The sequence below is a fragment of the Sciurus vulgaris genome (genome assembly GCF_902686455.1).
Source record: "Sciurus vulgaris genome assembly, chromosome: 3".
Classification (NCBI taxonomy): domain Eukaryota; kingdom Metazoa; phylum Chordata; class Mammalia; order Rodentia; family Sciuridae; genus Sciurus; species Sciurus vulgaris.
This window is the reverse complement of record NC_136463.1, coordinates 85,992,341-86,018,063: the sequence shown is the minus strand read 5'-3', so window position 1 is coordinate 86,018,063 and position 25,723 is coordinate 85,992,341. Positions and strand designations below refer to the sequence as shown.

General features: G+C 33.0%; 1 protein-coding gene across 2 annotated transcripts in view; it reads left to right on the top strand.

The window, feature by feature from the left end:
• Positions 1-25,723, top strand: part of DPP10 (dipeptidyl peptidase like 10) — a 616,119-nt gene that overhangs the window by 134,361 nt on the left and 456,035 nt on the right. For both annotated transcript variants that reach the window (XM_079135626.1, XM_079135625.1), the window contains exon 2: positions 3,942-4,056. In XM_079135626.1, coding sequence (XP_078991752.1) covers positions 3,942-4,056 — 115 coding nt within the window. The remainder of the gene's footprint in view (positions 1-3,941; positions 4,057-25,723) is intronic.

Here is a 25,723-nt window from a genome sequence, read left to right as displayed (position 1 = left end):
AGTACCTGTCTGAGGTGATAGGAACATAGAAAAGAACAAAAAACTAGGTTACTAACATTGTGTGGTCCCCTGAAGCAGATAAAATGAACGTTTTAAGAGATTACTATAATTATTAACATGAATGTCAAATAAAACATATGTATGGTATACCCCAAAGTTATAATATATGTGACAGTTATAGACTACTTAATATATACATAATATGTAATGAAGAAAATAAAACTAAATGCAAGGATAGAAGGAGACAAAGCATCTTAACTTAGAGAAAGTTGTCAGACAAGACTTCCCTGAGACAGGAGCACAAGAAAGGAGATTTGAATGATAAAAAAGAATAACTTTTATCAAGTATACTGAAGGAGAACAAAGAAGTTTACTAAGTCAAATTTCTTATTTTATACTTTTTTAATAACTTTATATGACTTTAATCCTTGCAACATTTAAATATAATTATTATTCCAGTTATTCAGGTTTTCTTAAAAAAAACAGTCTAAGAAGTATCTTTGCAATCTTATAGCTATGAAGTAGCACAGTTGGATCATAACTATTGTTACAATAGACTTTAGGGAAGAAAACATCATAACTGTCTTATATAAATGGGGGAGAATCCCAGGGAAAGAGACATATGAGCAGAATCTGGAATGATTGACAAGGTCAATAATTAGATGTATATGAAAATTGTATTGACTTTTTGTCACTATGAGAAAATATCTAAGAAAACAACATAGAAGACAAAAAGGTTTATTTTAGTTCATGGTTTCAGAATTACTATTGTCTTTGGGCCTGTAGCTAGGCAGAACATAATGGTGGAGACCATGTGGCAGAGGAAATAGCTTATCTCATGGCATCTAAGTAGTAAAGGGAGAGAGAAGAGGCTGGGCGTGTCCCCAATGACCTAACTTCCTTCCACTAGCCTCCACATCTTAAAGGTCTTACTACCTTTCAACAGCACCACTGGCAGGCAACCAAGCCTTTAACATATGGGCCTCTGGAGGACATTCAAGATCAGGTCATAACAAAAAGGATTGGATGGAACTGAATTAGGAATGGAATGGTGATGTGAATGTAATTTGAAGTTCCAAAGCAAATGTGGGGAATGGGGATCAGAGAAGTACAGGGTTACAAGTTCTTTCTCAAAAGGAGACAATGCTTAAGCTTGGATATTGACAATTACTTTTCTGGACTCGCACATTTGTACTTGATCATTTACATGGTGTGAAGATGTAAAAAGACTTTGGAGAATAAAGTCACATAATGAAACATGCTTTTGAAATATTATAGTGTAGAATGTAAGGGGATGGAAAGGGCAGAATCGTGCTGAGAGATCAGCAAGTCCGCAGTCATTAAACAGGGTCTTCTATATGCCGTGGGCATTCATAAATCATTTTAAAGGAGCCATCCACTCTTATGTGAATCACTTTATGAACAGAAAAATTCTTCTCATTCAAACACCTTTTATTATTTTTAAAAAATTGTACACTTCCCTAGGTGACCGTGACTGTGGAAACATTAATTTATTTAAATTTAGTGTATCACTGTAAATTTTCTCAAATAAATGCTATTGTGCAACTAACTATATGGTTCCAAATAATACACTGATTTACTAATTCACTTATTCTAGAAATATTTATCTTTAGACAAAGAATATTATAGTAGTTAAGATTATGGTCTCTGTAGCCAGATTTTATAGACAGGACCCCCCATCTCTCCCACTTATTAACAGTAAGCAGATATGTAATTAATGTCTCTAAATCCCATTTTTCTCATTTGCAAGTCTGTCAAAATAATAGTAATCTCAAAGGATTATTTTGAGGATTATGTGATATTATGAATATGAAATACTTAGTAAAAATGCCAGGCATACAGTAAGATATCTAAATTCCTGTGTTGGACAATGTTTCAGACATTATGTGGAATTACCATGTTCAAACACTGGAAGGCACAGTTAGAAGTCATTTCTCTGCAGGTTTATCTGTAGTTAGAGTGGCAGTGCATAAAGATAATGATCAGTAGATTAGAAATGATGATTTCTTCTTAATTTTTTTACTGGAATAAAAAGTAAGCTATAATTAATTCCTATTCTTCCTTGCACGGTGAAACAATAGAACCTGCTCAGCTCCCTTAGAGTTACTAAGAAAGTACTTATTATTCTTGGCCCAGACACCTATGTGATGTTGGTTCCTGTCCCTCTTTTACTCTTAGTTCTTACGAGTGTTTTACAACCTTCAGATCCACTGATGTCTTTGATTCACAATAGCAACCCCTTTACTTCTTTCTGGCTTCTGAGGAGCCTTAACATAGGTTGTTACTGTTAGTAGTCAAAGAGAATCAAGCGCACACCTAATGAAGGAGTTCAAAATATCCTGCAAGAATTCCTCATTCCAGATAAGACTTTATGATCATAGGGCAACTGTTGCTTGTCTTGAAGGTACTACTCTAAACCTGAGGATTTGGGAACACCACTTTATTTGTTTGGAAAATATGACTAGACATTTTAACCAAAGTACAAGAGGAGTAGAGGTGTTGGAAAATAAGCATTATTGGAATTGGGTGTGGAATGAGTCATTAAAAAAAAAATAAACAATGCAATTGACTCTTGCTAGATTTGGTTCATCAGAATGAAAGACAAATCACAAGTGGTTGATGAGAGAAGGGAAACAGAACACAAAACTTCTCTGCTTGTCTTCTTGTTATAGTTAGCTATTTCAATTTCATATCTTCATGGCAGAATTCAAAGCCAAAATCACTAGGCGAAAATTGGCATCAATGTTGTATTCTGTGTGTCACAGGAGCACATTTACAAACTATTAAATGCTTGTATCCTATTAATCTTAGTTTAAATCAAAGTCGTTCTGTGGCTTCTTGGATTATCAATGCCTACATAGTGAACTAAACATCTCTGTGTCTTGTTTTATTTTCCCCCAAATCAGGGAGATGCTTCTAATTAAAGAAAATTTTGCAAGGAAAGGATGTAAATTTTGGGGAATGAGGTAGGAAAAGATACGAGATATTCATTGTTTTTAAAACAATATTGAAAAGAAAACCTAACATTCATATTAAACCAATGTGGTCAGTGCTTTACTTTGGTGAATTATGCCTATACATTTCCAGTCAACAAAGTAGAACAGAGATCCACTGAAAAATGAATAGCTTAACTGCACGCATTGTGAGAGATGTGTTTTTTGGGTTTATTTGTGTGTGTGGTGCTGGGGATTTGAACCCAGGGCCTTGTGTTTGTGAGGAAAGCACTCTACCAACTGAACTATATCCCCAGCCCTGTGGGAAATGTTTAAGTTTATCCTTCCCCATCCATCTTACCTCCTTGCCAATATCATGTGTATTGCCCAGTGAGACAACATCATTAATATTGATAGAGAAGCACTTCTTTAATGTAGTTACTATGTCTTGTTGTTTTTTATGAATGGTGGGGAAATGTTTAAAAAGAACTTGTGCTGATCAGTGAGCACTGCTATACTGTGAAGGGCACTTTGTGTGATTTTCCTGTTTCTAATCTTTTCCCCTATCCACTTAAAAAAGTAGTTGACTATGCTTCAAGAATAGTTGTGTTTAAATTTGTGTGGTGGGTTTCATTGTAGCATGGATTAATGTAAATGGAATCACTTTATTTCCATAATTATTTTGCAGAGTATTTTGGCCATCATCCTGGTGTTTGCAGTCAATTCATTTGAACACCAGTTACATTTTCGACAGCAGGTATAAAGTTCTGCTGGTTTATCTTTAGAGAAATCGGATTTCCCCCCCAAAAGATAGCCATTTATTATATATGCACCTTTGAATAATTAAATGAGTTATAGAACAGGAAATGGATTCTAATCAGCTCTCAAACTGTGATTGTGCAATGCACTGAATCATTCCTTTATGAATATATTTCTCTTGGAGCATGTATAATTATGAAACTTTTTTTTTTTTTCCTATCTCGGTAGGAACTGGGAAGTAACAGCCCTCCACAGAGAAACTGGAAGGGAATTGCTATTGCCCTGCTGGTGATTTTAGTTGTATGCTCACTCATCACTATGTCAGTCATCCTCTTAACCCCAGGTAATCTGTCTTTATTCCTCTCTTATGATGGTGTTGTGGATGATAATTTCACATTCAAATGCCTTAAGAGGGTAGCAGTATGTGGTGTCTGAGGACACATTAGCTTTGTTTGGATTTTTTTAAAAAAGTATAATCAGACATTTTGCAAAATGGCACAGTAATTTTGAAGTTCAAATATCATGTGGATTTTTTTGGAAGTTGAAAATGTAAAATATATAAATTGAGAATGCCAAGGAGTCTTTAGTCTCCATTGCTACTTAGAGAATTATTATGTTTGTCAGTTTACTGAATGTGTGAGACATTTGACTTTTATTGTGGGTTGAAGATGAGGGTGTGGAGTCTGGAAATTCCTGTATGTGGGTAATAACCCATCTTATGGAAATGGAAAGAGAGGATTTGAGAAAAAGATCAAGTTTAAAAAAATAACATGTACTTCTCTAAATGCAGGTATTCCTTCCTTCTGCCTTTTTTTGTCTTTTTCTTTCCTGAAGTTTTTACATCATAAGTTCCAACCCCTGACTAAAGAGTCTCTCTAAATTGTCCTTTCTATGAACTTTGGACTGTGTTCTTCAGATTAGAGTTTAACATGAATATAGAAATTATGAATAGACTTAATTCTTCCATGGATACTATTTCAATTCACAAGAGTTTTTCTATTATGTGATGGGTGTTAACAAAGAAGGCACAGATAAAGTCCATCTTCCACAATCAGATAAATCTGACATATTGCTACAACCTACCCAACTGCCTTTCTCAGAGTGAATGTCCATATATAGTTCATATATAGTGTTATGAAAAATAGTCACTTCCAAGATAGGATTGATCTAATCCAAAAATTAACTGATAGCATAAAGTGGTAGCTTGCTGTTGAATGCTGTTTATTTATACCTCAGTTCCCAGCTTTGTTATTACATAAGCTCCTTAAACACATTCTACTTATTTTCCAAGGAACAAAATGTGATTAACAACAGCTCCTTTTCAGAGTCGTTTAGTCAAGTAATTACAGTGACTAATTATACAAATGGCAGTTATTGATTGTTCCAATGTGGTACTTGGTGAAATATTTCATCTTTGTAAAAATATTGCCTTTGAAATATATAAACTGCCAAAAATATAGCTTGTTGTTTTCATTTAACATATGAAGAGACTGAGAAAGAATGTACGGGAGCCAGGAAGGAGGAATGAGGAGAGAAAGGTAATTGAAAACTGAAGAAATAAAGGAAATTTCCTGGTAAGAGCTGGTTTATCCAGCATTCTCTTCAGGAACTTTCTCTTAACTGCCTCATTTGTACATCTGTGGTACAATATAATTCAGCAATGTGGTGGCTCTAAGTTGCTGCAGAATGCCAAGAATCTTTTCTAAAGGAAGATGAGCTTATGTTCAGATGGTGTTTCACTTAAACATAGGAATTTTAGCATGATTGCAAAAAATGAATGACATGGTTTTGTTGCCTTGTATTGGTGGCTCGTAAACAGATGGTGGGTATTGGTGCCATAATTTCTGAGTATTTCTCTTGAACTCCTATCTTCAAACCTTATTCTAGCATCCATATTCCAATAAATCATTCTCATATTTTCTTGTGATTCATTTAGTGATACACTGGAATCTCTGACAGTTTGGAATAACATGTATATCCTAGAGTTGGCCATTTATTAAATTAAACTTGATCTACCCAACCCTTTCCATTTACCACAAGTATAAAACCACAATGTGTTTGTGTTCATTTCTCCATACTCTTGTTCATGTATTAAAGAAAGGACTTTGGGTAATATACCTTTAGTAATTGACAAATTCTTTAAACTTGGCAAATTATTTAACTTTGTCTCTCACTTATTCATCTGTATTATTGGCATGCTATATAGCACCAACTTTATGAGTTAAATGAGATAATATTGTTCAACTATTTAGTATAGTACCTCACACTACTGTTACTACTTCTCTGATTATTCCTATTTTTCATAACTTATTGACCATCAGAAACCATGCCAAACATTTTGTTACATGAAGGATATTTTCCAGAAAAAAATATAAATTCTTTTAAGAAGATAGATCTTCTGCAACTTGAATTTTAAGTTATAACAAAAGAAGAATGACTAGATGCTTATTCTGGAATTGTTTTTATAGTGGTCTGATTGCTTTTTCATTTGTTCATTCATTTATTCATCTAATAGATAAATGGAAATCTTACTATATTCTAGGTGCTATGGATTTTGACTGCACCATTGCTTTTTTATAGCTTTCATCTCCAATCCTCTTCCTCTAAAGTCACAAAATATACAAATCTAGAAAACCCACACCCCCAATTCAAAGTCTTCATTTTACATGACATTAATAATACAAATGGAAGTGAAAATTATCACTTAGGTTTATAGTTCACCTAGTACATTTTGCATATCCAAATGTCATTTGATTTCACTGTTATTTTTGGCAGGGATATTGTGAAATTAAAAAAAAAAATTAAGCTGTAGTAGAAAAACTATAGCTATAGGAAGCAGACACCTGTGTTCTCCACCATCTGTTCGTAAAACTCATTGGCACTATGGGCTTGGATGATTATATAAATAGATGAAATGGGTAGGTGACACTGGTTAGGAATTCACTTGACCCAGGATTTAGTATGATGCCAGCCAAATTATATGGCCTTTATGTGGGCCCAAACCAAACATGTTCAAGTGATATGTAAACCAGAAGATCTACAATTTGAAGCCTAAGACTTGAGTCATAAGCCTGAAAGCACACTTAGAAGTTATCTAGTCTTGTTTCTCTCATTACCCAGGAAATACAAAATCTGAATTTAGTTTTTAATATATTTTCATGTTTTTATTGGAGCATCATAGTTGTGCTAGTGTACATTTTTGATGTAGCCTGTGTATGGAGCTGTGTATGCCTGTGGTTAGACTTTAGTGCTTTAATTGCCCTTAGTCATCCTTTCCTAGCCCTCCCAGGCTTGTGGTCTATTTGTCTTTGTCATTAAAAATACCTGAGATAATCAACTTATAAAAATTTTCTTTGACTCACAGTTTTGGAACCCTTGTTCATGATAGGCAGACCTGTTGCTTTGTGGCCTCTGGTGGCAGGGCAATGCATCATGGTAGGAGTGCATGGCAGGTGCTCATCTCATGGAGGGATATGAAAGAGAAAGAGACCAGGGTGCTGCAGTTCCTCTCAGGAGTATGTCCCCAGTGACATAAATCCTCCAACTAGACCCCTCCCTTGAAGTTTTCACCCCACCCCCAGTATACCAAACTGAGGACCAAAACTTGAACACATGACTTCAGAAGAACATTCCAGCTTCAAACGATAACTTCAGTGTTTCATTGAAGTGAGGGGTATCTGGTTTGCCTGACAATGCAGTGATCTCCTGAATTTTCTTAATGCATATGATCTAATATGGTGGGAATAACAATGATAATAGTGGTTTGTTACTGAAAAATAACAACAAATTAAATCCAGCATCCTCTTTCGCTAAGTCATTTCCATCCTGAAAATATATGTCATGGTTTTTCAAAGATGAAAGTATACAAAAGATTACTGAGTCTGAGAAACAATTTAGAAACCATTTTGCTCAAAATGGCCTCACAGTTTGTAGGTAAGGGCTGAGGAATGCAAGCCTATAACCAGAGAGACACATATTCATTGTAATTTTGGTTTGATTGCAAATTTTATTACAGAAGCAATTTGACACAGGTGCCTTGATTTCAAAAATTGTCAGAATCTTCCCGGCCTTATGAAGAGAGGTCTTGGTTATTTTTGAAGAGTGAGTTAACCATTCAAGGATTTTCTTTAATAAGGAACAATTTCTGAAAGAATTGTTATTCACTCAATTTTTTATTAAAGGACAGACATTTAGATCTGCTAAACAAACCTATATGTTCTAGCTAGTATTGAGTTTATTTAATGAAAAAAGTATATCCACTCTTATTTTCAGAGTTTGATGATTACAGGATCAATAATTATCCTTTACACATATATGAGAATACATTCATACTTTTAAGTTATGGGAGCATGTCTAATGGTACCATGCACTTACTTTGTATCTTATTTTTACCCTTAGTATGTAGAATGAAAATGATCATCTGAAAAATATTTATGCAGAATATAGTTCCAAAGTTTGACCTGTTTGGAGAATACAATTGCATATTTTATGAGTTAGAATATGTTTGGGGAAGGGTGTCCATTAAGATGTTTAATTCCTGTTAAAATAACACCCTGTGGGCTGTTTATGCACCAAAGTTCAACAGCAACAGTGGCCTATTGCCTTTAACATTATGTCTAATCAGTCAAGGCCAATACATGTTGAGTTACTATCTGACTAAGGTTAAATGTTGAGTTACTATCTGACTAAGGTTAAAATTGTAGAGTACTTAATGCTGTCTCCGTTGTTAGCTTTAGCACTTCCTTCTTTGCACAATTTTTCATTTCTTTGGTATCCTGTCTAGATGAGCATCTGAGATTGTTCTGTACAAGCCTATCAGAATATAAAAAAAGTCAAGCTTTTATGTAAGAGAGCTGTCAGAACCCTGCTAATTCTCCATTAGACAGGACTTTCATAGGAACACCCAGTTCTACTGTATAGATGCCTTTATTTTCACTTCCAGGAGATTCTCCAATTTTAAGAATTTTAAATGGATCCGTATACTATGTTGGGGAATCTTTTTGCAGGCCAAGACTGCTGCAAGTGATGTTAATGGTTAGGTAAGTCTCTAATATCAGATGAAAATTAGATTCATGATGCTATGTTATTTCATTTAAATCAAACACAGAACTAAGATGTAGAGGGAACCAGAGAAATAAATGGAGGCAGCCCTATTCAAAGAAATCCACAAAACAAAACAAAAACAAGAAGTCAACATTTAAGGAATCAATCTTTTCTTTGAAGAAATAGCAAGTTTTATTTTCTAAGTACTGCACCATCATCTCATTTAACCCTCATTAAAAAAAAAAAAAAAAAAAAAAAAAAAAAAACCTGGGTTTAACAAAGTAGAGCAATTTTATCGATAACACCGAGGCCAGTAGATTTGGGTGACTCGGGCAGCTAACCTGTGAAGAAAATATAGCATGTGGATTTGATTAAATTGACCTTGGCATCAAACTAACTTGGGTTCATATTCTGTTCTTGTCCTGTTCCTACAAATATGACATTGAAGTACAGAATTCTCCCTCTTATTGCCTATGATATCATATTGAAAAACAATGATTTGACCCTTTGAAACAAGCTTAAGAAAGATTAATTTTGTCCTATTTATAAAAAGAGTGTAAGAGATCATTTTCTAGAAAGAACTTGATAAAATTAATGACTTTATTGGATTAGTGACAGCTGATTTGTTATTGTCATACAAAAATTCAAAGTGAACTGATTCTAGTTACTATTGTGCTCTACTAAAATAATAGCTTCTGGTTATAGTTAGTTAAAATGTCATGTTATATTATGTGGTAAACAATCTTTTGGCAGCTATAATTTAAAAGGTGCCATTTAAGCATCTGACCTGTGTCTTAAAATGTCAAAGCAACTATTAAGCTATCCCATTATGATTTTATGAGGGGAAAATAATGTTTTACAGATTTTGAGATTTGCATTACTCATTTGTAAACATCAACATCAACCACAATACAAATTGTTTATTTTATTTTGTTGAATTAAAAAAGAGATTATGTTATATTGATAGGCATAATCTAATGTGTCTCTGCTTGTTTTTCCAAGAGCAGCACAGATGAACTCATTTGAATGTAGCATTACCCAGGCATAATCAGCCTTCCAAAGAAAAACAATGACACATCCTAACAGTTTCCCCCCAGATAGCATGCATTGTTTTGGCTTTTTAAATAGGTTTATCTCTGATGTTGAATGAAAATAATTTTCTCTGGCACTAAGAGAGTATAGATAGTTACATCTTTTTGTCTTTGTTCTGTAGTTGCATTTCTATTTTTAAGGCATAACTGATTTCCTTACTCTCATTTTCTCATATTGTCCAGATAAAAAGCAAATTTAGTTTGTCCTAGTGCATTTAGTTTTACAAGAGTCAGAAGAGAATCTGTTTAAATCAACCAGCCAGATATTGAACATGCACTCTTTTATTTATTCTCACATCACTGACATGAATATAGGCATTAATTTATTCATGTTCTATAGTATTCACTTGAGTCTTATAAGGTAAACTTTATTGCCTAATGTCATATAAAGAGAAGGCAGAAAAGCAGGAACCATATTCCAAACCCTCTTGACTCTATCCCTGTGTTAATATCTTACTTTAAGTTAAGATATATTCTTGCACCCCACGAAGAATCTGGACAAGATATATTTTACACTGCACAAAAAATAGAGGTGAGACCTCCTTATTTCTGGCCCATGATTTTTTTTAATGAGCAAAGTAATTCTGTATATTCCCTCCTCTGTTATTCCTACAGTGGAGAAGGAATTCTGCAGTAGATAAAGGAAATGACAGATATGAGAAATTGATAACCATAAATGTAAATTCTCTCTGAAATTTTATTTCAACTCTCATATATTTTTCTCTGGAACATCAAATACCCATGATAAAATATAAGTACACATTTTCCTTGCTAAACTACATCGTACAAAAGTTATTTATATGTCATTCTACAACTTTATTTTCTCCTATTTTTTTATTTCTCCCCTCCTAATAAAAATACTTAATTTGGAAATGTGATATCTGGTCTCTAAAATGCAGGTTTCAAGTTAGTCTACTACCAAGAAGCAAGGTTTCCATAAAAAAAGGAAGTCACATCCAACTACCCCCTCCTCCTGGGAAAAAATTTTGTAATATATGTTTACTACATGTTTTTATGGAAGGCGATATTTTAATCTGGCATTATTTGTCTAAATACATTTGGTGGCAACATTTTACATTGATTTTCCTTTTTATTTTTAGCTATACATGACTAAATTATTTTAGCAGAATATATGTACATAAAGTATAGCAGTAGAATTATTTTAGCAGAATATATGTACATAAAGTGTAACTTATTCTGTTAGATTACCACACTGTGGTCACACATGATGGGGAGCATTGATTTCCTTTGTTTTGAACTATAACCAATGTTATATTACAGAATTCACTTGTTAACTGTAAGAAAAGATATTATCAGACATTCTTATATATAGATTGATCTGATATATGTCAGATGATTATCTGTCTATATATCTTATTTAACACTATTTTAACATGCATGATGTTTCACTTTCTTTGTTCTTGAAAATTTTAGCTGGAGTAATTTCAACATTTATTCAGTGTTTCAGCATATTTGTCCACACTATTTCTTTTTTATTTAAATAGTTCAATTGAGTATAAAGTCCAATTGACTTCACTTTCTAGAAAATGAGATTCAGTGAAGTTATCTTCCACATTTACCTGTAAGACTACACTTTACACCTGTGGACGTGAAGCCTTTGTGGTGGGCGTAGACATCCTGTGCTCTAATATTCACAGCTTACGCTGCCTTTCCTGGGGCTTCAGCAGTAACTAAATAACAGAGTTCTAGTTACTTGAATTACATTACCTTTCCCTATTGCATTTTGTATCTTTCTTCCCTGATTCATATCCATGATGCTGATAATTATGTTCATAATTTGGAACAAATCCATGTATAATGAAATTATCTGTTTCAAATAAACATTTCAATGGCATCTTGTACAGTCACAAAATTTGCATCCACTCCCTCTGATTCCAGAATACACTCATTACCTCTAGAGTAAACCCTGTGCCCAATAGACAGTTACATTCCATATCCCTCTTCCCTCAGCCCCTGGATATCACAAATCTACACTTGTTATCTAAAGATTTACCTTATCTGGGTATTTCATATAAATGGAATCAAATAATATATGACTTTTTGTGTGCTTAGTGCCTTTTAACTAACAGTGTTTTGGAGGTTCATCTGTATAGTCATATTTATCAACTTTTCATCCTATGTTATAATGGCATAGTATTCCCTTATATGCACGTGCTACAATATGTATATCCACTCATCCACAGATGGAAATTTGGACTGGTTTCACCTTTTGGCTATTGGGAATAGTGCTATTATAAACATGTATGTGCATGTATTTTAGGGGGGGTCTTGCTTTTGATATTTGGGATATACACCTACGAATGGAATTGCTGAGTTATTCTGTATTCAACTTTCTGAAGAACTATTGTGCATAGTAGTTCAGTCTTTTTACATTTGCATCTTCAATATACATGTGTTTAAATTTCTTCCAATTCTCACCAATGATTGTCACTTTTCATTTATTTTTTTCAGAGAAGTTCAAGGGGTTTGAAAAGGCATCTCATTTAATCTATACTTGCACCTCCCTAATGATAGTAATGTTAGGCATCTTCTCCTGTGTTTGTGGGATAACGGTGTGTCTTCTGTGAAGAAATGTCTACTGGAGTACGTTGCTCACATTTAACAGTCGTTTGTTTTTATAGTTATTGAGTTACAGGAATTCTTCATGTATTCTGTATATTAATCTCTTGTCAGATACGATTTTTAAATATTCTCTGCTATAATACAGATTATTTTTTCAATTTTTTGTTATTGTTCTTTAATTCACAAAAACTCAATATATATCTATCATTCTTTTTGTTTTTCATGCTGGTGTCATGTATAAGATTATGTTGTGAAACACAAGGTCATAAAGATTTGCCTCTAGGTGTTTGAAAAAGACTTGTAGATTGATCTTTGTGGGTCATTGATCCATTTTAATTTGCTTTTTGTATATGGTACTAAGAAGGGAGTTTTTTCTTTTGTTCTCTTTAGTTATACATGACAGTAGAATTCATTTTGACATAATTGTATTTGTTCATTTATTTGTTTTCTTAATGTGGACATCCATTTCAACTAGCTCCATTTGTTGAAGAGATTGTTTTTCTTCCCTTTGAATATTTTGGTTTCCCTTGTTGAATGACCTTGCTTATAGATATGTGAGTACTTCTAGGTTTGTGATTTTATCCAATGTTTATTCTCATGCCAGCACCCCACTATTTTAATTATTTTAATTTTGTAGTAAGATTTGAAATCTGGAAGTATGACTGTTCCAACTTTGTATTTTCTTCTTTTCAAATATTGCTGTACTCTTCTGGGCTCTGCACAGTTCTATATGAATTCAGCAATTGGCTTTTCCCTTTCTGCATGAAAGCCAGAGGGGATTCTGAGTGATTAGATTGAAACTCTACACTGCTTTGAATAATAATATCATCTTGAAAATGCTGGCATCCCAATACCTATGTACAGAATATCTTTACATGTATTTTTGTCTTGTTTTCTGTTAACAGTGTTTTGTAGTTTGAGGTACAAAATTCTTTTTCCTAGGTTGAATTCATTTCTAGGTATTTCATTCTGTTGATGCTATTGTAAATGGAACTGATTTTTTAAGTGTCAGTCATATAGTTTTAAAAATTCACTTATTAGCTCTGGGGTTGATGATTGTGGATCACTCTGTGTTCCACCAATGGTAGTTTTGCTCTTTTGTTTACAAGTTGATTTGTTATTTTTCTTGCTTATTTACCATGACTAGAACTTAAAATGCAGTGCTGTCAGGCAATGGTGAAAAGGATCATCCTTGTCTTGTTCCTGATCATGGAGGAGATCTTTTGGTCTCTCACCATTGAGTGTTCTTAGAGCATTTACATAAATGTCCTTTGCCATGTGGGGAAAGTTTCCTTCCAAACCTAGGTTTAAAATAGTTTTTATAAATTAAGGATATTGAATTATGTCACATGTATTTTACTGATCATCTGGAATGATGATCCATTTTTCCTTCTTCATCTATTAAAGTGTGATATAACATGGATTTTCTTTTGGTGAGACACCCTTATATTCCTGGAATAAATCACACTGGTTCCTGGTACACCGTGCTTCATATATGGCAAACAGTTTGTCTTGATAATATTGTTAAGGATTTTTATGTATATTCATATGAAGATATTGATCTTGTTTTTTGTGCCATCTTTGCTTTGGTGTCAGAATAATTCTAACCACATAGAGTGAGTTAATAAGTAATCCCTCTTTGTCTAGTATTGGGAAGAATTTGAGAAATATTGGTGTTAGGTCTTCATAAAATGTCTGTTATATTTCACAGGATAAGTCACTTTGTCCTGGACTTTTCTTCGTTGGAGGTTTTTGGTTCCTGATGAATTTTTGTCAATATTTCTTACAGGTCTATTTAGATTCTCTAGCTCTTCTTGAGTCAATTTGGTAGTCTATGTACTTCTAGAAAATTGTTTGTTTCATATAGATTATCTAGTTTATTGGAATATGATTGCTTGTAGTATCCCTTCGTAATCCTTGTTTCTGAAATGTTTGCAGTCATGTTCCTACTTTCATTTCTGTGCCAACCTCTTTTCCTTTTTAGTTTAAACTTTTATGAATTTTACTGATGTTTCTAGGAAATTAACTTTTTATTTTGATTCTTTCTACTGTTTTTCTCTTCCCTACTTCATTTATTACCAATCTAGTAATCTGTATTATTTCCTTCTTTTAGCTTTCAGTTTATATACATTTTTTCATTTCCTTAACATAGAAAGATAGGTTTGTGATACTTTTGTTCTTCATATTGTAAGATTTTATATTCATAAATTTCCTGCTGATTAATGATTTTAATGAATTTTTCATACACATTTGAAGAATTTCAATTTTTTTCTTATTTTCCCCTTGACTTCTTCTATGATCTGTTATTAATTTAAAAATAGGTTGTTTAACAACTATGGAAATCACTATTAAGGCTTCTCAAAGACTAGGACTAGAAACACCATGTGACCCAGTTATACCACTCCTTGTTATTTATCCAAAACAAGGTCATCATACTGTAGTGATACATGCATACCTATATTCAATGTAGCACAATTCACAATAGCCAAACTATGGAACCATTCTAGGTGGTCATGTATGGAGGGATGAATAAGGAAAATGTGGTCTATAAACATGAGGGACTTTTATTCAGCCATAAAGAAGACTGAAATTATGGCATTTTCAGGAAAATGGGTGGAATTAGAGGCCATTATGTTAAATGAAATAATCCAAACTCAGAAGGTGAAGGATCATATGTTTTCTTTCATATGTGGAAGTTACAGAGGTAAAAGCAAAGGAAAGGTGGGGGAAATATCATAAAAATCAAAAGGAAGTCATTAAAGAAAAGGATATAGGAGAAGGAAAGAGGAGATACTGGGAAATAATATTGGTGAAATTATATTGTTATAGTAAGTGCATGTATGTAAGTGTAAGAACAAATTTCACCATTATGTATAACTATAATGTACAAATTAAAAATGTGGAGAAAATTAAAAAATGGAAAAAAGTATGTTGTTTAATTTCCACGTAAAAGTGAGTTTTCTAGTTTTCTTTCTGTTGTTGATTTCTAGCTTCATTTTGTAGCATCTAGAAAAGATGCTTTGTTTGATTTCAGTCTTCCATAATTTACTAAGACTAGTTTTGTTCCTTAATGTGTGGGTATATTCTGAAGAATTTTCCTATGTATTGGAAAAATGTGTATATTCTAATATTGTAAGGTGAAATTGTTGACAAGTTAAATTTTGTCTACTTGGTTTAAATTGTTATATGGTACTTATTATCTAAGATCCAAATGTTCCATCCATTCTTGTAAGTACAGTATTACAATGTCTAACCACTTTTGTAGATTTAGTTATTCCCTCATTCATTTCTGTCTTTATTTGGTTCATATAATGTCTTGGTACATTTGTGCTACTATAAAATGATGCTGCAGACTGTGAAACAATATAAACCTATTTACAAAGTGAAATTTATGATTAAGGGACCAGCAGGGTAAGTCTGATGAGAGCTGCTTTCTGTCCTAAGATGTTTCTTTGCTATTAGGCATTACTAGGACCTTTGAATGGGAGGAACATTGAGTCCATCTTGGAAGACACAGAAGGGCAAGAAACTATCCTTCCGATCTCATCATTTTCATTTACTTATTTATTTATTGTTTTTAGATATACATGACAGTAGGGTGTATTGTGATATATTATACATACATGGAGCACAGCCCATTCTAATTTGGATCTCATTCTTGTGGCTTTTGTACATGATATGGAATTACAATTGTCACATATTCATATGAGCATAGGAATGTTATGTCGAATTCATTTTTCTGTAATTTCTATTCCCATTCCCCATCCCTTCTCTTCATTCTCCTTTGTCTAATCCAATGAACTTCTATCCTTCCCCTCCTTTGTTATGGATTAGCATCCATATTTTAGAGAGAACATTTGCCCTTTGTTTTTTTTAGGACTGAATTATTTCACTTAGAATGATATTCTCCCGTTCCATCCATTTATTGGCAAATGCCATAATTTCATTCTTCTTTAAGGCTGAGTAATATTCTAGTGTGTATATATACCACATTTCTTAATCCATTCAACTGTTGCAGGACACATAGTTTGGTTCCATAGTTTGGCTATTATGAATTAAGCTGCTCTAAACATGAACATGATGATATTGCTACATCATTGTAGTATGCTGATTTTAAGTCCTTTGTGTATAACCAAGGATTGGGATAATTGGGTCAAATGGTGGTTCCTTTCCAAGTTTTCTAGGGAATCTCCATGCTGCTTTCTAGATACAGTCCCAGGAGCAATGTATGAGCAAATGCTTTTCCCCCACATTGTTACTTGTTTTCTTGATAATTGCCATCCTGACTGAAGAAGGATGAAATCTCAGTGTAGTTTTCATTTGTATTTTTCTAATTGCTAGATTTGTTGAACATTTTTTCACATATTCTTTGACCACTCCTATTTTTCTTCTGTGAAGTAACCCTAAAGAAAGAGATTGAAGATCTTAGAAAATGAAAATCTCTCCCATGTTCTTAGATAGAATTAATATTGTCATAATGGTCATATTACCAAAAGCGCTGTACAAATTTAATGCAGTCCTAATTAAAATTCCAATGATGTTCTTTATGGAAATGCAAAAGGCAGTCTTGAAATTCATTTGGAAAAATAAGAGACCCAGAGTCACCAAAACAATCCTTACCAACAAAAGTAACACAAGAAGCATCACAATACCAGACCTTAAATTATACAACAGTGCTATAGTAACAAAATGGCATGGTATTAGCACAAAGATAGAACTGAAGACCAATGGAACAGAATAGAAAACACAGAGACATGCCCACATAAATTGTTCTCCCTTGTTAGACAAAAGTGGCATAAACATAATGGAGAAAAAATAGCCTCTTTAACAAATGGTGCTGGGAAAACTGGAAATCCATATGTAGTAGATTGAAATTGAAGTACTATCTCTCACCGTGCACAAAACTCAACTCAAAGTGGATCAAGGGCCTAAAACCTGTGACTACTAGATGGAAAAGTAGGCCCAATTCTCATCATGTTGACTCAGGAATAGACTCTCTCAATAAGAATCCTAAAGCACAAGTAGTAAAATCAGGAATCAATAAATGGGATAGAGTCAAATTACAAAGTTTCTTAACAACAAAGGAAACAAGATATAAAGAGAGAGCCTGCAGAATGGGAGAAAATCTTTACCACTGTTACCTCAGAGCATTAATTTCCAGGATATATAAATAACTCAAAAAACTTAACATTAAAAAAAAATAACACAATCAATAAATGGGTAAAGTAACTGAACAGACACCTCAAATCATTTCTTAAGTATGTGAATACTCTTCATGAGGACAGAGTTCTTTTGACTTTATTATCCCTCAAACGCTATACTTCTTACTAGTGTTACACTGGGAATTAAATTGCAACATGAATTTTGGAGGGGACACTATTATTCAACCTTAACCTATAATTTGTGTCTTTAATGTTTGGTACATCTATAATTAGTAATATATTTCTTATAAGACTTCATTGTTTTTCAATATACAATTTTTTTCTTTGCCTCTTAGAACAATTTTTTCCTTAAAGACTATTTTGTTTGATAGACTATTTTTGATATTAACATATTAACTTAATATCAAATCCATTATTTTGTTAACTATATAACATGTTGTTTTGCATTGTTCCTTCAAATATTCTTTCTTTCCCTTCTTTTCTTTGTTTTTTTCTATGATTTCCATCATTTTTTTGTTGGCGTGCTTGCTGTTGTTTCATATCTCTTAGACAATGTTCATTTTCCTTTTTTCCTTTTGTCCTTCCTTGTCTCCCCATACTTGACAATTTCATTTGAGTTTATTTCAGTATCAATTGAATTTTTCTCATGTTAACTTATGCCTGCTCAATTCTACTATTTTAATCCATTAGTGAGATTAATTATGTTGTATATTTCTGTAACATTTTTCTGTTCTCTGTATTTTAATTTTTATTGTTTATTTATTAGCACATTATACACAATAGTGACTTAATTTCCAATTATAATACATTCATAGAATATAATTTGCTCCAATTCAATTTCCAGCTATTCCACTTTCCTTTCCCTCCTCCATTGCCCTCTTTCCTTTCCTCTGTACTGATCTACTATTTATTTACTTATTGTTTTTTTCACAGATACTCTATAGATATAAAGGTGGAATTCACAGTGATATATTTGTACATATACACAGCATAATCTGTTCTATTTTATCTCATAATTCCTTCTTTTCCCATTCCTCCTTTCTTCTTCTTGGTCTCTTCTTCTAGTCCCTTCATCTCTGTTTTATTTTTATGGAATTTCCCTCCTCCACTTTCCCTCTTATTTTTTTTATTTATAATATATGAAAGAAAATATTAGACTTTCGACTTTGAGTCTGGCTAATTTCACTTAACCATATGATCCCTAGGTCTATCCTTTTACCAGCAAATGACAATTTTATTCTTCTTCATGTCTGAGTAAAACAACATTGTGTACCTCCACCATACTTTCTTTATTCATCTATCTGTTACTAGGTACCTAGACTAATTCCACAACTTGGCTATTGTGAATTACTCTACTATAAGCATTAATATGCCTGTATCACTGCAATATACTGATTTTAGCTCATTTGGATAAATACCAAGTAGTGAAATAGCTGGGTCATCTGGTGATTCCATCCCTAATCTTTAGAGGAATCTCTACACTACTTTTCAAAGTGATTTTATGAATTTGCAGACAAACCACCAAATCAATGTATGAGTGAGTTTTTCCCCTCATTCTCACCAACATTTTTTATTTTATGTTTTCTCAATGATTGCTATTCTAAGAGAAGTGAGATAAAATCTCAATGTAGTTTTTGCTTTTCCCTAATTGCTATGAATATCAAACTTTTTTTTTTCATTTATTTTTGCCGTTTGTATTTCTTACTTTGAGAAATGTTTGTTTAATTCTTTTTCCAATTTATTGTTTGGATCATTTTCTTTTCTTTTTGGTGTTAAGGTTTTGAGTACCTTCTAGATTTTTTATATCATCTCCCTGTCAGAGGAGTACCTGGCAACAATTTTCCCCATCCTGTGGGTTGTCTGTCCACGTTCTTAATTGTTTCTTTTAATGTGCAGTTTCTTTTTTTTAGTTGGATGGTATCCCACTATTAATACTTGGTTTTATTTCTTGAGCTTTAGGGATATTGTTAAAGAAGTTGGTGCCTGTGCCAATAGGTTAAAATGTTGAACCTGTGTTTTCTTCTGTGCAATGTTTCTGATCTAATTGCTAGGTCTTTGAGTCACTTTGATTTGGCTTTTGTGCAAGTTAATAGGGATCTAGTTTCATCCTTGTACATTTGGATATCCAGTTTTCCTGCATCTTTTGTTAAAAGTCTATATTTTCTCCACTGTATCTTCTGGCACATTTTTATCAGATAACTATATAACTGTGTGGGTTTGTCTCTATGTCTCTCATTATGTTCTGCTCACCTTTACTTCTCTTTTGGTACTAATACCATGCTGATTTTGTTGCTATAGCTCTGTAGTACAATTTGAGATCCTATGTTGTGATTTCTCCACTGTTAACTCTTCTTGCTCAGTATTGCTTTGAATGTTTTGGGTCTTTTACTCTTCCATAGAATTGTAGGACAGATTTCTCTAGTTCTGTGAGAAATGTCATTGGTATGTTGATGGGTATTGTATTGATCTATATATCACTTTTAATAATATGGCCATTTTGACAATATTAATTCTGTCTATCCGAGAACATGGCAGATTCTTCCATCTTTTAAAGTCTTCATTTTCTTTCTTCATTTATATATAGTTTTCATAGTAGAGGCTTTTTACTCTTTGGGTAGAATTATTCCCAAGTATTTTATTTTATTTTATTTTCTGAAGATTTTGTTAGTAGATTAGTTTTCTGCTTTTCTTTCTCAGAAAATTCATTATTGAAGAAGGAAATAACTGATTTTGTCTATCATTATTCTGCTACTTTGCAGGATACAATTTCTATTTTTATTAATATCTTTTATTTTTCATATGTTTTTATCCTGGTTTGATTTAGCTTTGGGAGCATATCTAATGCAATTCATTTGAAGTGTTTGTCTAGTAAGTAAAATGTTTTCTCCCTTAGTAGAAGTATTTGTTAATTTCTTTTATGAAGGAAACATACTTTCTCACATGTTTTCATGATTTTTAATTTTTAGTTTAAAATTACACATTTTAATATTATAATGTTTATGGCAACACTTCTGTCTTGTTTGGGATTTTGTTACTTGTTCTAAGTGACTATTTAGTAGACTTTTCTGAACTATGTTTGAAAAGATACTCTTCTTTATTGTGTGTGGTTTCTTAATTCTCTTTTCCTTTAGATTGTGTTCATTTGGAGGTTTTTATTTTTATTTAACAGATATTTTTTCTTGAGGGAGAAACAGAAACCAAGGGGAAATAAAAATAGAAGAAGCAAAATAACCTCTCTCATTTTTTTCAAATTAGGTCTCTAACTTGGTTATTTTTCTCAATAAATTAACTCAGCAGAGCTTAGTGTAGAACATTTTGACAAATTACTGTGGACTCAAAATTCTTTGGAGCATTGGAATTCTATCTAAAATTATTTGTAAGATTAGAAATTAGAAATTTCTGAGATTTTAAAAGCAAATTATTTATTAATTCATTTTAAATGATAATGGTAAAATTATTACATGTGAATATGACTTAACCCTTAATAGTAGCTATATATTCTTTTTCATTTATTCATTTTAATTGGCTCTTGTTAGCTATATATGATAATGGAATCGATTTTGATATAATTATACACATGGGATATTTCTTATTCTAATTAGGACCCCATTCTTTTGTTGTATGAGATGGTGAGATTCACTGTGTTGTATTAACATATGTGCAAACAAAAATTATGTCAGATTAATTTCACTGTCTTTCCTTTTCCTATCACTCTTCCCTTCCCTTTATTCCCTTTTTTCTAATCTGCTGAACTTCTGTTCTTCCTCTCCCCCACCTATGTTGGGTTAGTTTTCACATATCAGAGAAAACATTCTACCCTTTGGTTGTCTTTTCTAAGACAACAAATAAAATAGAACAGAATCATAGTTTTATATTTTTAATTTTTTTTTGCAAATCATTTTAATATCTGGTTGTTATAGTTTAGATGTGGTATTCCCCAAAACCTCACATGTGAGACAATGCAAGAAGGTTTGGAGGAGAAATGATTGGGTTATAGCCTTGAACTAATCAGTGAATTAATCTCTAGTGGGATTAACTGAGTGATAACTGGAGGCAGGTGGGGTGTGGCCAGAGGAAGTGGTTCATAGCTGTACGGTATATGTTTTATATCTGGAGAGTGAATTCTCTCTCTGATCATCATGTGAGCTGATTCCCTCTGCCACACTCTTCCACCATGATGTTCTGCCTCGCCTTGAGCCCAGAGGAATGGAGCCTGCTGTCTATGAATTGAGACATCTGAAACCATGAGCCCCCAAATAAACTTTTCCTCATCTACAGTTGTTTTAATTAAGTTCTTTAGATCACAACAGTCAAAAGCTGATTAAAACACCGGCTCAATAGAATACATCAGGATTCTCCTAATGCTCCTCTAATGCATTCGTTAATAGGTGGTTTTGGTTGCAGAATTTGAAATAATTCTGCCCTCATGAACATTTGTAATTAAAAATGTAAGACATATTTCAATAGCTATTTCAGATAATTGTTGGTATTCTTTTCTTATACTTTTAAAAATTAGAATAGTCGTGGATTCTTGGAAGTTAAGTAAAGAATCTGAATAACATTTCATTGCTCTACTACATTGAATTCATTAATCCCTCTTAAACTTTGAAAGGCTCTTTCATCTATACATGATTCTTTAATATCATGAATTGGTCATTTGGAAAGTATTGGTTCACTGAGTTTCATAGATCTTCCAATTATTTGTTGAATTTATTACATAATTTATAAATTTATGTGATTAAAATCAATGATTACACAGAAACATTGGAGTATTGGGAAGCAGACAAATTTATGATGGAGAATAACTGATTTCCAAAATTCAATTTTGTCATGGGAAACTTGAATTTTATCATTTTTAATGAGTATAGTAACTTATGAGATTTTGCAAGTGAAGAAAAGCCTTTATCAAAAACTTAAATCTAAATAATTGTAACTTTTTAACTTATTTCTTTCCTTTAAAATGGTGTTGCATAGGGGGAAAAATCAGTGAGTTGAAGTCATAATCAGGCAATGGTCCCCATGCTTTTCCATGGGACAATCATTATATTTAGGACACAGTGGAATTTGTTTTTATTTTCATCATTCAGATATTGAGAAGATCTCGTGAATTGAGTTTTAATACAGTTAACATTTTTTTCTTTCATAAGTGAATTCTTAGTCTGAATTTTTGTTGTTTTTATAATTGAGGTTAAATCATAGTAAAGAACATCAGTACTATAATAATTGCTTTATGTCACTTTGTTGACTCATGATAGGGTACCGAAAACCGCTGCTTCTAGCCCAGGTTGCTCCAAGCGGCTCACGCCGCTTCTTGCTCTTTCTGCCGGACCAGCAGGACAAAAGACACTACTCTTCAGAAGTTCACGAAGCAGCTTTCCGTTTATTCAGATAACACACCCTCAATATATAATCAGTCTCATGCATAAGCAATTATAACCAGATATGTCCATCCAATCCTGTTAAAGGTCAAGCGATCACTCGCCAAGCATACATGGAAAGTATATCTGTCCACATGCTGGGCGGCTGAACTGATTATCATACAGCCAATTGTAAATGCTTCCTGCCTTTTTCCAGGCATAATCAGGATGCCATTTGCTCTCTGCCAGTCGCCATCTTTAGATGCACGTGGCGTAACCCTGGCCCCGGGTCTCGCCGCCATAATAGGGTGCTTAGAGTTTTATCCACCATTATTTTGCACTGGAAGTGAACATTTTAATCCATGAAGAAGGGACGTAATATCTTAATATTATTATTAATGTGGTTTTGACTTCTAAGATCCCTATGTTACAGAAAACCACACAGCACTCACTGAAAACCTCTGCTGTAAGGTAATAAGTATGTGGGAAGAAATTTGCATTTGGCAATGTGATAGAAGCAAATAACATAAGTAAAGAAGAACTTAAATATAACCATGGGAGAGCTTGAAGGTCTAAAATAAAATCATAACACTTTCCAGTGAAATGAAGGTATTCCTTAGTGTGTAGGTGTTCTGTGTATGTGTGTATATGTATGTTAGAGTATGAAATTTCCCTCTAACTCTCAAAATGAGAAAAGCCTTTGTGCAAGTACATTTCTCATATTTAGTTTTTTAATTCAAATTCAGGAGATGCTAATTCGAAAAGGTCTCCAAAAGAGGTTTGAGAATGATTAGCATTTTGAATAATTGACTAATTTGACTAATTAAACCTATGAGTAAATCCTAAAGCTCTTGACTTATTTATTCAAGGGATGTTAAGTTTGAGGGAGAATTTAATAATGGTGCTTCAGAACCTAAAAGTACATTCCTTATTTAATGAACATTTTGAGTCTTTGTTCAAAACAAGAAGGAAAACTAGTGCAAAATATGACAAAAATGAGAGGATCTTAGGAATGCAGTTTGCTCTGTGGGTCATCTCACGTGCTCGTATGTGTATGCTGTGTGTATGGACCCGGGTATGTGTAGTGCTTCCAGTACAGGTCTACACAGACAAATCATGCACACCGAGGGAGCACTGTTCTGGTTGGATTGTTTCTAACCTCATGGTCCCCATAGTCTTCCCCTCCCACTCCTAGTTTCACTAGAGTCCTCAGAACACAGTTGGCTACAGTGAGATTTTGCCAAACTCTCCTTTCAAGTGGGGAAACTAATGGAATGATCTAGCCAAGGATATCCATGCTAGTGAAAGGCTGAACTAAATTCTAACCTCCAAACTCTAAAAACTGTTATTGCTGAATTATTGTTTATTCCTGTTTGAGGACAGAGAAAGGGAGACTAAGCTCCTAACTTTGTGCTGGGAACCCAGAGAAGATGGATGTATTTAGTAGGTAAAGTTCTTACAATCCATATTTGATTCTTTTATATTCACTATGAATTTCCTAAAATTTCTTCCATATATGGCGAAAAAAATAAAAACAGCAGGGTTTGGGTAAAAGAAAGAAAGAGGCAGATAAACTAATATGTAATACTTTATCTGTTCTCTGCTTTCTAGTCAGTATAGACACACCTGAGTCTTAATTGAGTAACTTACCACACAACTGAATTTTTAAAATACTTTAGTTAAAATATGTATGCAACTCATATGTTGGAATCAAAGATGGAAAGAACATTCATTCAAAGATATTCTGATATATAGAATGAATTTCTTAAGAGGAATATGCATTATCAGACTTGTATTACAGGGTTAATACAAGGTAATGGCATTTTTTTTTTTTTTCATTTTGTCTTTTTTGTTGTTTTGTTTTGGTAGGAGGGATTGAACACAGGGAAGCTTAATCCTTGAGCCACATCCCCAACCCTTTTACTCTTTTTATTTTGAGCTAAGATGCTTAAGAACTTGAAGAGTTGCTGTGACTGGGTTTGAACTTGCAATCCTTTGGTTTCAACCTCCCAAACTGTTGGGATTACAGTTGTACACTGTCACACTTGGCTTATTTTATCCCATTTTTATTATTTATTTGTTTGTTTGTTTACTTATTTATAAGAAATAGCTATTAGCTTAAAAAGATATTAGAAACAGTTAAAAGATCAAAGGAATAAGAAAGCTTTGAAAGGAAAATCCTGACATGCCAAAGGGAACAAAGGGATTTTCCTGGGATTACAAACAGGTGTGGCATAATACACTTTTTCCTTTCTTGACTTTTGTTTGATAAATGACTTTAGGTTCAATATACTAAATGATAAACTATCTAAAGTTTCCTTCCTTAACTGATTTGTAGGTTTTTATTTGCATGATTCACATTTCAAACCTTTCAAAATTGACATAGTCAAATGACCCTCTTTCATAAAGAGACTTCTGGGTGAATTTCATGCATTATTCTATTTTTAATTAACTCTAAAGGAGCAATTCAATATTGAACTCTGGTGATGATAAATCTGAGAACAGAAATATTTTGAATGAATATAAAAAAGAAATATTCCATAAAAAGTGAGCAACATATTTCGTTTGGTTCTAGAATTGAGAAATTAAAAGGTTCTTCATATCGGCACATGTATTTTAAGTTTTAATAACAATAATGATAATGGCTGACATTAAATGAACTGAATTCTTTCCTAATGTTCTCCATCTGAGTTTTCATTTATGTATTAAAAATAATCTATGAACCTTTTGCCAGGAAATATCTTCACTTTTTTTTCTATTTTGATATATGTATT